This window comes from Bombina bombina, chromosome 2 (genome assembly GCF_027579735.1).
Source record: "Bombina bombina isolate aBomBom1 chromosome 2, aBomBom1.pri, whole genome shotgun sequence".
NCBI lineage: Eukaryota > Metazoa > Chordata > Amphibia > Anura > Bombinatoridae > Bombina > Bombina bombina.
This window is the reverse complement of record NC_069500.1, coordinates 851,384,335-851,399,429: the sequence shown is the minus strand read 5'-3', so window position 1 is coordinate 851,399,429 and position 15,095 is coordinate 851,384,335. Positions and strand designations below refer to the sequence as shown.

General features: G+C 35.5%; 1 protein-coding gene across 1 annotated transcript in view; it reads left to right on the top strand.

Annotated features, from left to right (window-relative positions):
• Positions 1–15,095, top strand: part of LOC128649747 (phospholipid-transporting ATPase ABCA1-like) — a 2,013,556-nt gene that overhangs the window by 757,398 nt on the left and 1,241,063 nt on the right. Inside the window, exon 16 of the mRNA XM_053703184.1 lies at positions 11,780–12,001. Within this exon, the coding sequence (XP_053559159.1) occupies positions 11,780–12,001 (222 nt within the window). The remainder of the gene's footprint in view (positions 1–11,779; positions 12,002–15,095) is intronic.

Genomic DNA, 15,095 nt, shown 5'->3' with positions numbered 1-15,095 from the left:
AACACTAAGTTACACAAAATAAAAAATAAATTATCAAAGATTTAAACTAATTGTACCTAATCTAAGAGCCCTATGAAAATAAAAAAGCCCCCCCCCCAAAAAAAAAAAAAACCTAGCCTACAATAAACTACCAATAGCCCTTAAAAGCTAACCGATAATAATAATACTAATAATAAAAGGGCCTTTTGCGGGGCATTGACCCAAAGAAATCAGCTCTTTTACCTGTAATAAAAAAATACAAACACCCCCTAACAGTTAAACCCACCACCCACACAACCAACCCCCCAATTAAAAAGCTAATCTAAAAAACCTAAGATCCCCATTGCCCTGAAAAGGGCATTTGTATGACCATTGCCCTTAAAAGGGCATTTAGCTCTTTTTCAAAAGCCCAAACCCTAATCTAAAATTAAAACCCACCCAATAAACCCTTAAAAAAGCCTAACACTAACCCTCGAAGATCCACTTACAGTTTCTGAAGAGCCGACATCCCTCCTCAATGAAGCGGCAGAAGTCCTCATCGAAGCCGGCAGAAGTCCTCATCGAAGCCGGCAGAAGTCTTCATCCAAGCGGGCCGACATCTTCATCCAACCGGGCAGAAGTCTTCATCCAGACGGCATCTTCTATCTTCATCCATCCGGCGCAGAGCGGCTCCATCTTTAAGACATCCAACGCGGAGCATCCTCTTCGTTTGACGTCTTCTTGAACAATGAATGTTCCTTTAAATGACATCATCCAAGATGGCGTCCCTTAGATTCCGATTGGCTGATAGAATTCTATCAGCCAATCGGTATTAAGATTGAAAAAATCCTATTGGCTGTTGCAATCAGCCAATAGGATTGAGTTTTCATCCTATTGGCTGACCCAATCAGCCAATAGGATTGAGCTTGCATTCTATTGGCTATTCCAATCAGCCAATAGAATGCAAGCTCAATCCTATTGGCTGATTGGATCAGCCAATAGGATGAAAACTCAATCCTATTGGCTGATTGCAACAGCCAATAGGATTTTTTTCAACCTTAATTCCGATTGGCTGATTGAATTCTATCAGCCAATCGGAATTAAGGTTGAAAAAATCCTATTGGCTGTTGCAATCAGCCAATAGGATTGAGTTTTCATCCTATTGGCTGATCCAATCAGCCAATAGGATTGAGCTTGCATTCTATTGGCTATTCTATTGGCTCAATCCTATTGGCTGATTGCAACAGCCAATAGGATTTTTTCAACCTCAATTCCGATTGGCTGATAGAATTCTATCAGTTAATCGGAATCTAAGGGACGCCATCTTGGATGACATCATTTAAAGGAACATTCATTGTTCAAGAAGACGTCAAATGAAGAGGATGCTCTGCATCGGATGTCTTGAAGATGGAGCTGCTCCGCGCCGGATGGATGAAGATAGAAGATGCCATCTGGATGAAGACTTCTGCCCGGTTGGATGAAGACGTCGACCCACTTGGATGAAGACTTCTGCCGGTTTTGATGAGGACTTCTGCCGCTTCGTTGAGGATGGATGTCGGCTCTTCAGAAACTGTAAGTGGATCTTCGGGGGTTAGTGTTAGGCTTTTTTAAGGGTTTATTGGGTGGGTTTTAATTTTAGATTAGGGTTTGGGCTTTTGAAAAAGAGCTAAATGCCCTTTTAAGGGCAATGCCCATACAAATGCCCTTTTCAGGGCAATGGGGAGCTTAGGTTTTTTAGATTAGGTTTTTATTTGGGGGGTTGGTTGTGTGGGTGGTGGTTTTAACTGTTGGTGGGTGTTTGTATTTTTTTATTACAGGTAAAAGAGCTGATTTCTTTGGAGCAATGCCCCGCTAAAGGCCCTTTTAAGGGCCATTGGTAGTTTATTGTAGACTAGGGTTTTTTTATTTTGGGGGGGCTTTTTTATTTTCATAGGGCTCTTAGATTAGGTGTAATTAGTTTAAATATTTGATAATTTATTTTTTATTTTGTGTAACAGTGTTTATTTTTATTTTTTGGAACTTAGTGTTTGTTATTTTTTGGAACTTAGTTGTTAGTTTTTTTGTAACTTTGTCATTTTTAATAGTAGATTTAAATTATTTGAGTAGGGTTAGGTTTTTAAATATGTAATTTAGTTAATTTAATTTGTAGCTTAATGTAATTTTAGTATAACAGGGTAGATTAATTATTGGTTTAATGTAGTTTAATGTAATTAAAGTATAATAGTTAGGGTAGGTTAATTAATAGTTTAATATAGTTTAATGTAATTTTAGTATAATAGGGTAGATTAATTATTAGTTTAATGTAGTTTAATGTAATTTTAGTATAATAGTTAGGGTAGGTTAATTAATAGTTTAATATAGTTTAATGTAATTTTAGTATAATAGTTAGGGTAGATTAATTAGTAGTTTAATATAGTTTTATTTAAATCTAAAGGTAAGTTTAAATTTATTATAAGATAGGGATGAGTTAATATTTAATGTAAAGTTAGCGGGTTGTTAAGTTTAGGGGTTAATAGCTTAATTTAGTTTATGGCGATGTGGGGGGCTGGTGGTTTAGGGGTTAATAGGTTTAGTAAGTGCTAGTGATGTGGGAAGCCAGAGGTTTAGGGGTTAATACATTTAGTTAGTTGCGGCGGGGTCCGGGAGCGGCGGAATAGAGGTTAATAAGTTTATTAGAGTTGCGGCGGTGTCGGGGAGCGGTGGGATAGGGGTTAATAACTTTATTTAGTTGCATCGGGGTCCGGGAGTAGCGGGATAGAGGTTAAACATTTGAGTATAGTGGCGGTGTTTAGTGACAGTATACAAATAAAGCTGTGAAAAATCTGAATAGCAGCGAGATCAATGACTGTTTAGTTAACAACAGTCTGCTGCTCATCGCCCCGTACTTGGTGCACGTCTTTTTGACAGCTTTTTTGTTAAATATGGAGAGCGTATTCAGGTCCGCGGGCGCGATGTTAGGCGATGTCAGGTGAGCGTATTGGTGCCGTTAAATGCAAGTAAGTTGACGGCTTGATAAGTAGGCCTCATAGAATAAAAGTTCCTGAATACCCTTAGGTAGAAAGTAACTAATGCAACAATAAAATGTAATGTAAAACTGTCCACAATGTTTATGTCATTGTTTGACATTGTGGTAATCTGGAGATGCAAAGGAAGTCAAACCAGCTTTCAATGTTGTGATCCAAAATATTTTAGATAACATATTTAAAAAAAAATAATAATGGCAGAAGAGTAAACAAATGCAAATAATGATAGTCTAAAGACAAAGGGCCAGAGAGCGATAACTTTTTTACTTTCAACTTGTAATACCAACGCAACCTGTCACGCACTTCTAGTGCAATTAGCGCGCAAGTGAAAGCGCTAACTAGCGCTCCACTCGTAATCTGGCCCAAAGTTGTTAGTGAAGAGGTTAAGATAGTTTAATGCATATATGTCTATTATAAACAAAAACTGCAACATACAAATTTCAGCAAAGGGCCCGTAATTTAAATATACTGTTCTAAACTTTGAGATATTAATATTTTGCGCACAAGCGATATTAGCGCTCTACTTTGTAATACCAGCACACGCTAATGTACACTGGTATTACAAGTTAAGTGCAAAGCGATAAATTAGCGCTCCACTTATAATCTAGCCCTTAATAAACCAATACTAATATGTCTTATTTTTACACTTAACCCAGCAAGAAATAAAAGTTTATTAACTATTAGAATACATTTTGGATCTGTAGTGAATTAACATTCTCTTATCCTTATTTTAGTCTTTCACATTCAGTTTCTGATCACATATCAGTCAAAATCACCAATCCTCTGACCTTTAGTGAATTGACACACAGATATTTTCTTATTATATATTTTCACCATTCTTATGCAGTGCATTGTTGTTACTATTTAAACATGAATTATTATTGACATTGCATTCAATTAAAATAATAATTGTGACTACAGTCCCTTGAATTTATTGGCAAGACGCACTTTTTTAATTTATTTTTTACAATGTGGCTTATTTTACTCCTTGGGGGTCAATTTATTAAAGTTTGGTGGACATGATACGCTGTCCATATTCAGCATTGCACCATCAGTTCTAGTGAACTGCTTGTGCAATAACGCCCCCTGCAAACTGCCTCTTATCTCTGTGCTTTTGACAGATTTGCATTTTAGCCAATTAGTGCTGACTCCCCGGAAATTAGCACAATGTTATCGATATGGCACACATGAACCAGCACTGTATAAATATGAAAAACTGTCAAAATGCTCTGAGATAAAATTATAGTAAGACAAAATAACTAACATCTACAACCGGTTCAAAACAGCCAGCTTAAAGGGACGTTAACAGTTCCCAGAGGGGGAACTTAAAGGGACGCGCTGATATAAACCAATGCTGGTGATTGGTGCATAAGTCTATCTGATATCCAAATTAAGAAATGTACATAGATGCTGCCAAAAAGAAAAAAGTTCACCCAAATATCAGTAGGCCGGTGAATGGAAACAATCGCCTTGAAATAGGTCGCTCCTCTTGTTCCTGGTGCGTGGGACAATCTAAATATTCAAAGAAAAAAGAGAGGGTGCCTCATAGTGTAAGTAGGTCTAGAAGATGCTGCTTAAAGGTGTAAAATAAGAGGCTTACCAAAAGGTGTTGCACCGTACTCTTGACCGGTGCCAGCAGGCGGACTAACACTCAACAATGGCTAGTACAGTGGTCTGACTCGTTAGTCAGCTAGATCTTCAATCTCTCTGGCTCGGTCCCAGCTGTACTCCAAATGTAACCACTCTGTGGATATGGACTCAATGTAGCAATGTTCCTTGCTGAACATACATAAAAAGGTTCAGGTTAAAAGATGCTTTTATTCTTATCACTGCAACGCGTTTCTCGACCGTGTGAACTGGTCGTTTCCTCAGGCAATGCAAACTGAATGAATTAATTAGCGTTAACCACATTAAATACATATGTGAAAGTAAAAAAACGGAAGTTGTCATAATTACAGAGAGCCAATGGTAACATTAATTGTATCAATACATATAATATCTTTTAATCCAGCTCTATTTTCAACAATACCAATCAAACATTTTTTAATAGAGCTGGATTGAAAGATATTATATGTATTGATGCAATTAATGTTACCATTGGCTCTCTGTAATTATGACAACTTCCGTTTTTTACTTTCACATATGTACTTAATGTTGTTAACGCTAATGAATCCATTCAGTTTGCATTGCCTGAGGAAACGACCAGTTCACACAGTCGAGAAACGCGTTGCAGTGATAAGAATAAAAGCATCTTTTAACCTGAACTTTTCGGAAGTTGTCTTTTTATGTATGTTCAGCAAGGAACATTGCTACATTGAGTCCATATCCACAGAGTGGTTACATTTGGAGCACAGCTGGGACCGAGCCAGAGAGATTGAAGATCTAGCTGACTAATGAGTCAGACCAGTGTACTAGCCACTGTTGAGTGTTAATCCGCCTGCTGGCACCGGTCAAGAGTACGGTGCAACACCTTTTGGTAAGCCTCTTATTTTACACCTTTAAGCAGCATCTTCTAGACCTACTTACACTATGAGGCGCCCTCTCTTTTTTCTTTGAAAGCTTAAAGGGACAGTCAACTCAAAAAACTTGAGGTGCTTTCCACGTCTGGTTTCCCCTATGACACTTTTGACATCTGTGCATATCCTAAAAGGGCTAATTAAGTAAAAAAAGTTTGCATACAAAATTGTTTAAAAATTGCTGGCAAGTATTTTAAAATAATTTTCAAGAATAAACAAAATTAGTTACAAAGCCATGCTGCCTGGAGTAAGCAGCTCCACCCCCCTTATCAGTGTTTAGACACTGTGCACTTTTTTATTCTACCAAAACAATAGATATAGATACAGCCATAGAAGAAAATGTGTGGGGGAGTTAAAGCTTTACAATTCAGAAACTAAAAATAAAGGGTTAATGGTGAGGCACTGCAGTATAAATTTGCAAGTAATTAAAGTACATATTATTATATTTTGTCTCTATCCCAACTTGTTTTATGTCCCTTTAACTAATGGTTATACAGTAAAAAATATATAATTGATGAAGGATAAAGAGGAGTATGTAACAGGTTCAAAAGGCAAGATAATTCCATGAATCTGAAAGACATATGTATATTGTTATTTTTCCTTGTCATTAAATATGGTTCATTATCAACAACAGCCAAGGATATGTCAGATATGAAAGGCTTAGATGACACGAAAAGCTGTAAAGTCAACTGCATCTCAAATTGTCACCAAGAGACCAAGCAATGAGCATATTTAGGTTTCAGCACAGATGGCTCATTAGTAATGGAGTAGGGTAGGGATAGCCCTAGAGCAAGGTATTTTTGGTATCTTTTTCATATAGAATTAAGAGTATTTATATATTTCTTGAAGATTATGTATCTGACTAAAGGACATAATCACTTTTCTTCCTCTCCACTTATATAAATGCAATTAAATATATAATGTAATATAATCCATTAAAATATCCATGTAATATGCTCACATTTATAGTTCACACCAGTGAAATATGTTTTAGATATTTCAGCATACTACTTTAATCAACTACTGACAGGTCATAATATTTCTACTGAGGTGTGAATCAAATAAACATAAACAAAGTACCATGCAATAAAATAATGAATCAAGCCAATAAAAACATATCCATTAACTCAATATTTACTACATTTAAGTAGATGACACTGATTCAAACATTATTTTACATTTTTTAAAATTTCAATTTATTTTGCACTACCTTGGCCATGTTACGTAGTATCCTTTTAGTTTACCATAAATACGTCTCTCAAAATATTTTACTGAATGAAATAATTCAAAAAAATGTACATTTAGCCAAGTGCTACCTAGGTGCTAAACAAAAAATGGGCCGGCTCCTAAGCTTACATTTTTGCTTTTTTCAAATAAAGATACCAAGAGAATGAAAAAACATTGATAATAGGAGTAAATTAGAAAGTTGCTTAAAATTCTGTATAGTCAGGTGATCATTGTGGTAACAGTGATAGCTTTGCAAGAAAACAAAAGTGCTTTTATTTCTGCACTACACAATTGGGCCTCTCTAATCTATAATTTAACCCCCAAAGGCCCAGATGGGCCCCTATTTCACATGTGGTTACTCATGATGACAATTTAGTCAGGAGATCACAGTAACACCAGTGGTCACCTGGTTATTTTTTTAAATCTAAGCAAAAATATACATTTTTTTTTTCAGTTTTTGCTGCAACTATCTCACGTGCCATGAAATATAAATATAATTATGTGGCATATTGTAAATCTGTTGGGCCTGCTGAAAAAAAACCCCAATATATAATGTGTGTGAGTCACTCACTGAAATTTGACTTACAATAATGTTTAAATGTAGGTAGCCAAAAAGCTCACATTTTGCTCAGCACTTTCAGGCTTAGCAGCGAAAGGGTTAAATAGACTTGTGGACAGAATATCATGAGCTCCATGTTCTGTGTGCTAGTGATTATTTTTCCTCTGTATCCCGCACCAAAAATAGGTTGGTGAGCCCTGTACAAGGGAAGATATTATTGATCCTTCACTCGGTTGGACAAAAGGAGATTTTCCATTGGATTTGAACTAAAGAAACACAAATGTGATGCTTTATAAACTCTTATTTTTACAGTCACTCTTTTATTTTGAAAATGTAAGAATATGTAACCATTTGCTGCCCAGAGAGGATGCTAACTGATATAGACTGAATATCCTCCAACTCCAATGGTGCATGGTGTAAAATATATAAGGTGATCAACAATTTACAAATTGTTTATTGTACCTTTAATGGGACATTCCGTTCAAAATATAAATGCACATAGATTAATTGCATCTTTGAATAGAAGCATAATTGAAATATACATGTATTAGCAAAAATGCTTCTAGTAAAATTTATCACTATTTTAGTACTAGCATAGCTAGATATTCTCAGTACACCAGCATTTTAAATACTGCAGCTGCTCAGAGAGCCAGTGGGGCTTGAGCGCTATAGGGATTTTAATGACTGCCACAAAAGTGGCGTTATTTCACCTCCCTATAGCGCTGCTATTACATGTTTTAAAAAAGCAGGCTTGTGCGGGCGATATGGTTGCGTTGAGCTCCATACCGCACTGAAATCAAGAGCTGCTTTGACATGCTCATGCACGATTTACCATAGACATCAATGGGGAGAGCCGGCAAAAAAAAAAGCCTAACACCTGCGATCGCGGAATGAAAAGCTTTGTAACGCAGCCCCATTGATGTCTATGGGGAAATAAAAAGTTACGTTTAAACCTAACATAAACCCTGAGTCTAAACACCCCTAATCTGCTACCCCGACATCGCCGCCACCTACATACAGTTATTAACCCCTAATCTGTCGCCCCCGACATCGCCACCACCTACATAAGTTATTAACCCCTAATCTGCCACCCCCGATATCGCCGCCACCTACATACAGTTATTAACCCCTAATCTGCCAACCCCGATATCGCCGCCCCCTAAATACAGTTATTAACCCCTAATCTGCAGCCCCCGACATCGCCGCCACCTACATACAGTTATTAATCCCTAATCTGCTGACCCGATATTGCAGCCACCTACAAACAGTTATTAACCCCTAATCTGCCATCCCCAACATCGCCGCCACCTGCATAAAACTATTAACCCCTAATCTGCCACTCCCAATGTCGTCGCCACTATACTAAAGTTATTAACCCCTAAACCTCTGGCCTCCCACATCACTACCACTAAATAAATCCATTAACCCCTAAACCTAACCCTAACGTAACCCTAAACCTAATACCCCCTAAGTTTAACATAATTAAAATACAGCTAAACTAAAGTTACAATTATTAAAGGGACAGTCTACACCAGAATTTTTATTGTTTTAAAAGATAGATAATCCCTTTATTACCCATTCATCAGTTTTGCATAACCAACACAGTTATATTAATATACTTTTAACCTCTGTGATTATCTTGTATCTAAGCCTCTGCAAACTGCCCCTTTATTTCAGTTCTTTTAACAGACTTGCAGTTTAGCCAATCAGTGCCTGCTCCCAGATAACTTCACATGCACAAGCACAGTGTTATCTATATGAAATACATGAACTAACACCCTCTAGTGGTGACAAACTGTTAAAACACATTCTGAAAAGAGGTGGCCTTCAAGGTCTAAGAAATTAGCATATGAACCTCCTAGGTTAAGCTTTCAACTAAGAATACCAAGAGAACAAAGCAAAATTGGTGATAAAAGTAAATTGGAAACTTGTTTAAAATTACATGCCCTATCTGAATCATGAAAGTGTATCTTGGCCTAGACTGTACCTTTAACTAAATAATATCTATTTTAAACTAAATACAAACTTTTCTGTAAAATAAAACCTAAGCTAGCTACAATATAACTAATAGTTATATTGTAGCTAGCTTATGTTTTATTTTACAGAAATATCTTGTAATTACAAGGTGTTTACTGTCCCTATAATCATTTAGCCACCTCTGAGGGGGCATAGATAAATCACCCCAAACTCATTTGTTTCTGGGTGATTGAAAGGCCCTGCTTTCTTGCAATTGGTTCCTAGCTGGGAGCTATGTCCATCCATCACTTAGCATATGGGGCCCATGTCTTCAGAAACAATTGGTATGTGCAGACATCACTGACATAGAAATACCAAAGTAATTTATTGCATGGTAAATTTGTTTGAGACTTATGAGTAAGGAAAGTCCCAGGACAAGAAAAAGCAAAATAATAGAGATGTATAGAGATCAAACTGCATATATTCACTCTTTTTAGTTATATATGTTTACTATAAAATAAACATGAGCTAGTTTATTTTTCCTGTCAGACATTTAAAGGTTGAAAGCTAAACCTAGGTAGGCTCATATGCTAATTTCTAAACCCTTGAAAGCCGCCTCTTATGTCAGTGCATTTTGACAGTTTTTTTAAATCCTTCATTAAGCTAGCAGCAATGCCCTACCGGGAGCTAGCTGAACATAGGTAAGCCAATAACAAGAGGCATGTATGGGCAGCCACCAGCAGCTAGCTCCCAGTAGTGATTTGCTACTCCTAAACCAAGGTAGTCATTACAATAAACGATAGCAAGAGAAGAAAACAAATTAGATAGTAGAAGAAAATAGGGGGGGGGATTAATTGTATGCTCTATAGGAATCATAAAAGAAAAATAAATGGGTTTCATATCCCTTTAATTATTACTTGAGATTTTTTTTAGACATTTAGTTAATGATTTTATATAACATGAACACCTCTATCCACTTTTATTAATATTTACTTGTGCAGCAAGACTGTTGTAAGTTAATTTAGATAACATGACATTTACAGCAAAAAGATAACGCTACCCCTAAGGGCCTCAGGCTCCTCAAACTAAACAGTGTGTTGTCACTGAAGAGCAATGGATAGATTTCACATATTTTAACTGTAGCAGCAAAACTTGTTTTATACCATGATTATAATTTATTTATTGTAAATGGAAACATTAGCTCAGTGTTCTTTCAAGAAAAATGTCATATATAATTTAGTCTATGCATATTTAGTAAACCCTACCCTACTAGAGGTTTTCACATCAAAATGCCACATTTTAAAATATCTCAGTATAATACAAGATCATTTTTTTATAAAAAATAAATAAAATTACTTCACTCTCACTACATAAATAATCTATTATAATTATTATTATTATTTAGAATAATGATATTGATAATAATAAGAATGTTAGTTATGTGATTGTTATTATATGTGTTTAAATTTGTTATATGCACTATTTTAATATAGGTAGGTATAATATTTTATTCAGTCTATACTGTCCTCTATATGTATGTGATTTTTTTTGCTCCTATTACTAGATATGTGCATTGCGAAAAAATTTGGTTCGGTTCGGATCGATTCGGATTTTTTTGAATTTCGGTTCGGATCGATTTGAATTCGGAAAAATTTGAATCAATTTGGTTCGGATTCGTTTCGGATTCGAATAAATTCGGCTCGGATTCGTTTCGGATTCATTCAGATTCGAATAAATTCGGCTGGATTCGGTTCGGAAATTCGGAATTCGGTGGGATGTGCTGTGTATTAGACTAGTATTATGTACTGTATATTAGGTGTAACCCATAGCAGAGTGATATAACCTAATATACTGTACAATACTAGTATAATCCGTGGCCATCCGAATCTACCGAATAAATCCGAATAAATCCGAACTAATTCGGATTTATTCTGTAAATTCGGCACTATTTTAATTCGGAAATCCGAATAGATCCGAATCCCGAATCTTACGAGTTTCAAATCGATCCGAAACGAATCACACATATCTACCTATTACATTAGAATGGAAAATATAGCAAGAAGTGGTAAACTTTGGTAATTACATGATAAAGATGTTCTTGTTTATATATTGAATGCTTATGTAGTAAAACACAGCTGACAAATTTAAGATTTCTTTACAAAACAAATGATATATCACATTGCCACTGCTTCTTTTAACCTCTTAAGGACATATGACGGAATTTTTCCGTCATAAAACAATTGAGCAAACTGAAAGCTGTGTCCTTAAAGGGTTAAACATATTCAGCCTATATTCTAAACATATCTATTCAAACTGTTTCACTTGTCCGCTTTGCTAATAAACTTCTTTCACATTGAAGAATGTGTAGATAGGACGTTGTCAACCATGTAGGGATTAGTGTGGAAAATATGTGATGCGTTGTAGCTCGCTGCAATATACAATGATTTCATCAAAGCCAAAAGCTGTGGGGAATAGTTCTTTATTATGTTTAGTAACAATTCCATTTATATTTCAAACATTTGTTCTTTTTTTTTCCACAGTTCGGCAACATTCTTCGTTACAGTGATCCTTCAGTTTTCTTTGTCTTCATGGTTATATTCTGTTTTGCTACCATCATGGAATGTTTTTTCATCAGTGTTTTCTTCTCCAAAGCAAACCTGGCAGCTGCCTGTGGGGGGATTATATATTTTGTGCTGTATCTGCCACATGTACTTCTCTTTGCCTGGCAGGATTACCTCAAATTCCCAATTAAAATTGTAGTGGTAAGTGACACTTATAATGTGTGAAGCATTTCATGTTCTAAAAAGATCCATAATTGTTTTTAAAACTGCTATTTTGAAACATATTAAAAAAAGTAAGAATGTTCCAACATTTAAAGGGACACTGAACCCAATTTTTTTTCTTTTGTGATTCAGATAGGGCATGCAATTTTAAGCAACTTTCTAATTTACTCCTATTATTATTTTTTCTTCGTTCTCTTGCTATCTTTATTTGAAAAAGAAGGCATCAAAGCTTTTTTTAGTTCCGAACTCTGGGCAGCACTTTTTTATTGGTGAATTAATTTATCCACCAATCAGCAAGGACAACCCAGGTTGTTCATCAAAAATGTTCCAGCATCTAAACTTACATTCTTGCATTTCAAATAAAGATTAAAATGAGAATAAAGAAAATTTGATAATAGGAGTAAATTAGAAAGTTGCTTAAAATTTCATGCTCTATCTGAATCACGAAAGAAAGAATTTGGGTTCAGTGTCCCTTTAAGTGACAGTATTAAACCTGAGATTTTTATATAAAATGTTAGTTATGTATAACAAACCAACTTTGCAATATACTTTCATTATTTATTTTTGCCCCTTTTCATGTAATTTATCTCTGAAAATTGAGCTCTGAAAATTGAACTGACTTCTCAAGGCTAACCCTGCTATCTGTACCTAATTGGCTTTAGTTGAGAACAACTACAAAACAATACATTTTATATTAAGGGATAGTCTACAATAGAATTGTTATTGTTTAAAAAGATAGATAATCCCTTTATTGCCCATTCCCCAGTTTTGCACAACCAACACAGTTATAGTAATACACTTTTTACCTCTGTGATTACCTTGTATCTAAGCCTCTGCAAACTGCCCCCATGACTGTGACTATTTATTTAAAATCTATTGAGTTGCATTCAGTACTGTGTTGTGCTAAATCTTAAATAACTCCTCGGGCGTGAACACATTATAGTTATCTATATGGTCCACATGAACTAGCAATATCCTGTTGTGAAAAGCAAATAAAAAAGCATGTGATAAGAGACTGTCTTTAGTGGTTTAGAAACAGGCAGACATTTAGAGGTTTAAATGTTATAAAGTATATTAATCTAACAATGTTGGTTGTGCAAAGCTGGGGAATGGGTAGTAAAGGCGTTATCTATCTTTTTAAACAATAAAAATTTTTGTGTACACTGTTCCTTTAAAGGGACAGTCAAGTATAAATTAAACTTTCATTATTCAGATAGGACTTTTAATTTTAATCAACTTTCCAATTTACTTGTATCATCATATTTGCTTTTTTCTCTTGGTATTCTTAGTTTAAACTAAACATAGGTAGGCTCATATGCTAATTTCTAAGCCTTTGAGGGCTGCCTCTATCACATGCTTTTTAAATCTCTTTTCAACACAAAGAGACAGAAAGTACACGTGGGCTATATAGATAACACTGTGTTCAGGCACAGGGGGTTATTTAAGATTTAGCACAACACAATGCGAAATGCAAGACAATAGATAATAAACAGTCACAGTCATGTGATCAGGGGGCTGGAAGAAGGTTCCTAGATACAAGGTAATCACAGAGGTAAAAAGTACATTATATAACTGTGTTGGTTATGCAAAACTGGGGAATGAGTAATAAAGGGATTATCTATCTTTTAAAACAATAACAATTCTTTGGTAGACTGTCCCTTTAACTTTATGACCATCGCTTGCCTTGTTGACTGCAGACTAAAGCCCAAACCCAGGCAAATGGTAAATTAAAAAAAAAAAAGGTAAATTACAAGGTGTTTACATTCCATTTGAAGGGTCTTTGTTTATACGTATGAATAGCATACATTAACCATTAAAAGAGCTGTGTAAAATAGGTCATTTAACAATGTAATTTTGTTAGCACAAATTAAGTGCAATTCTTGTTTCTGGTCTTTACTGTTTTACACTGGTTATTGTGTTAAGGAGACTGTGCTCTTATTTAGGCAATCACTGTGCAGAGTGTTGCATAATAAGATAACTTTCATCACACTTAAGTATAATGGATGCACTCCAGCATCTCTGGCAGGGGGGGGGGGGTGCAGTTTTCAAATAATTGTTTCAATTATGGCTATTAAAATAAATAATAAATGCATAATGCTATAAACTTTTATTTTAATTGATTTAACATTTGTGTGTGTTTATTTATATATATATGAGATTGTGTGTGTATGTATATATATATATATATTATTCTTTATTTATAAAGCGCCAACAGATTCCGCAGTGCTATCCATGGGTACAAAGATAAAAGTACAGTTCAATACAATATAAAAGACACCAGACTAAGTTAAACAAACAAACAAATACAAGGGGCCTGTTCCAGTGGGAACTTAATATATATATATATACACACATACAAGCACTATATCTATATATTATATATATAAACACACACTTAAAAGTTTTAAACCATCACAAACTATCACCTAGATTACAAGTTGTGCGTTCATGTTTTAACGCTGAAAAAATGGTCATTCCGCGTTAAAACAGCAGCCATTACAAGTCTTGTCGGTATAGCTGTACCGCAAGCCTTTTAGCCTGTAATGCAACGTTTTTTCATGGGACTTCCATAGCGCAGTCATTACAAATTTTGCGGTGAGGCTAAAAATCTTGCGTTACAGCCTATAGACTGTAACAATCTTAGAGCAGTACAGCAGTAGATGTTCGCAATCTGAGAGTAGTAGTTATGAGTTTTACGCAACAAAACTGTTACATAAAACTCATAACTAAACTGTTCCAAAGTACACTAAACACCCATAAACTACCTATTAACCTCTAAACCGAGCCCCCCTGCATCGCAAACACTATATTAAATTTATTAACCCCTAATCTTCCACTCCCAACATCGCCGCCACTAATAAAAATGATTAACCTCTATTCTGCTGCTCCCCAACATTGTCACCACTATAATAACGTTATTAACCCCTAAACCGCCGCCCTCTCGCATCGCAAACACTATTTAAATATTATTAACCCCTAAACTGCCGTCCGCCCACATCACCCCCACTATACTACCACTATAATAAACCTATTAATTCCTAAACCGAAAGCCCCCCACATCGCAATAAACTAA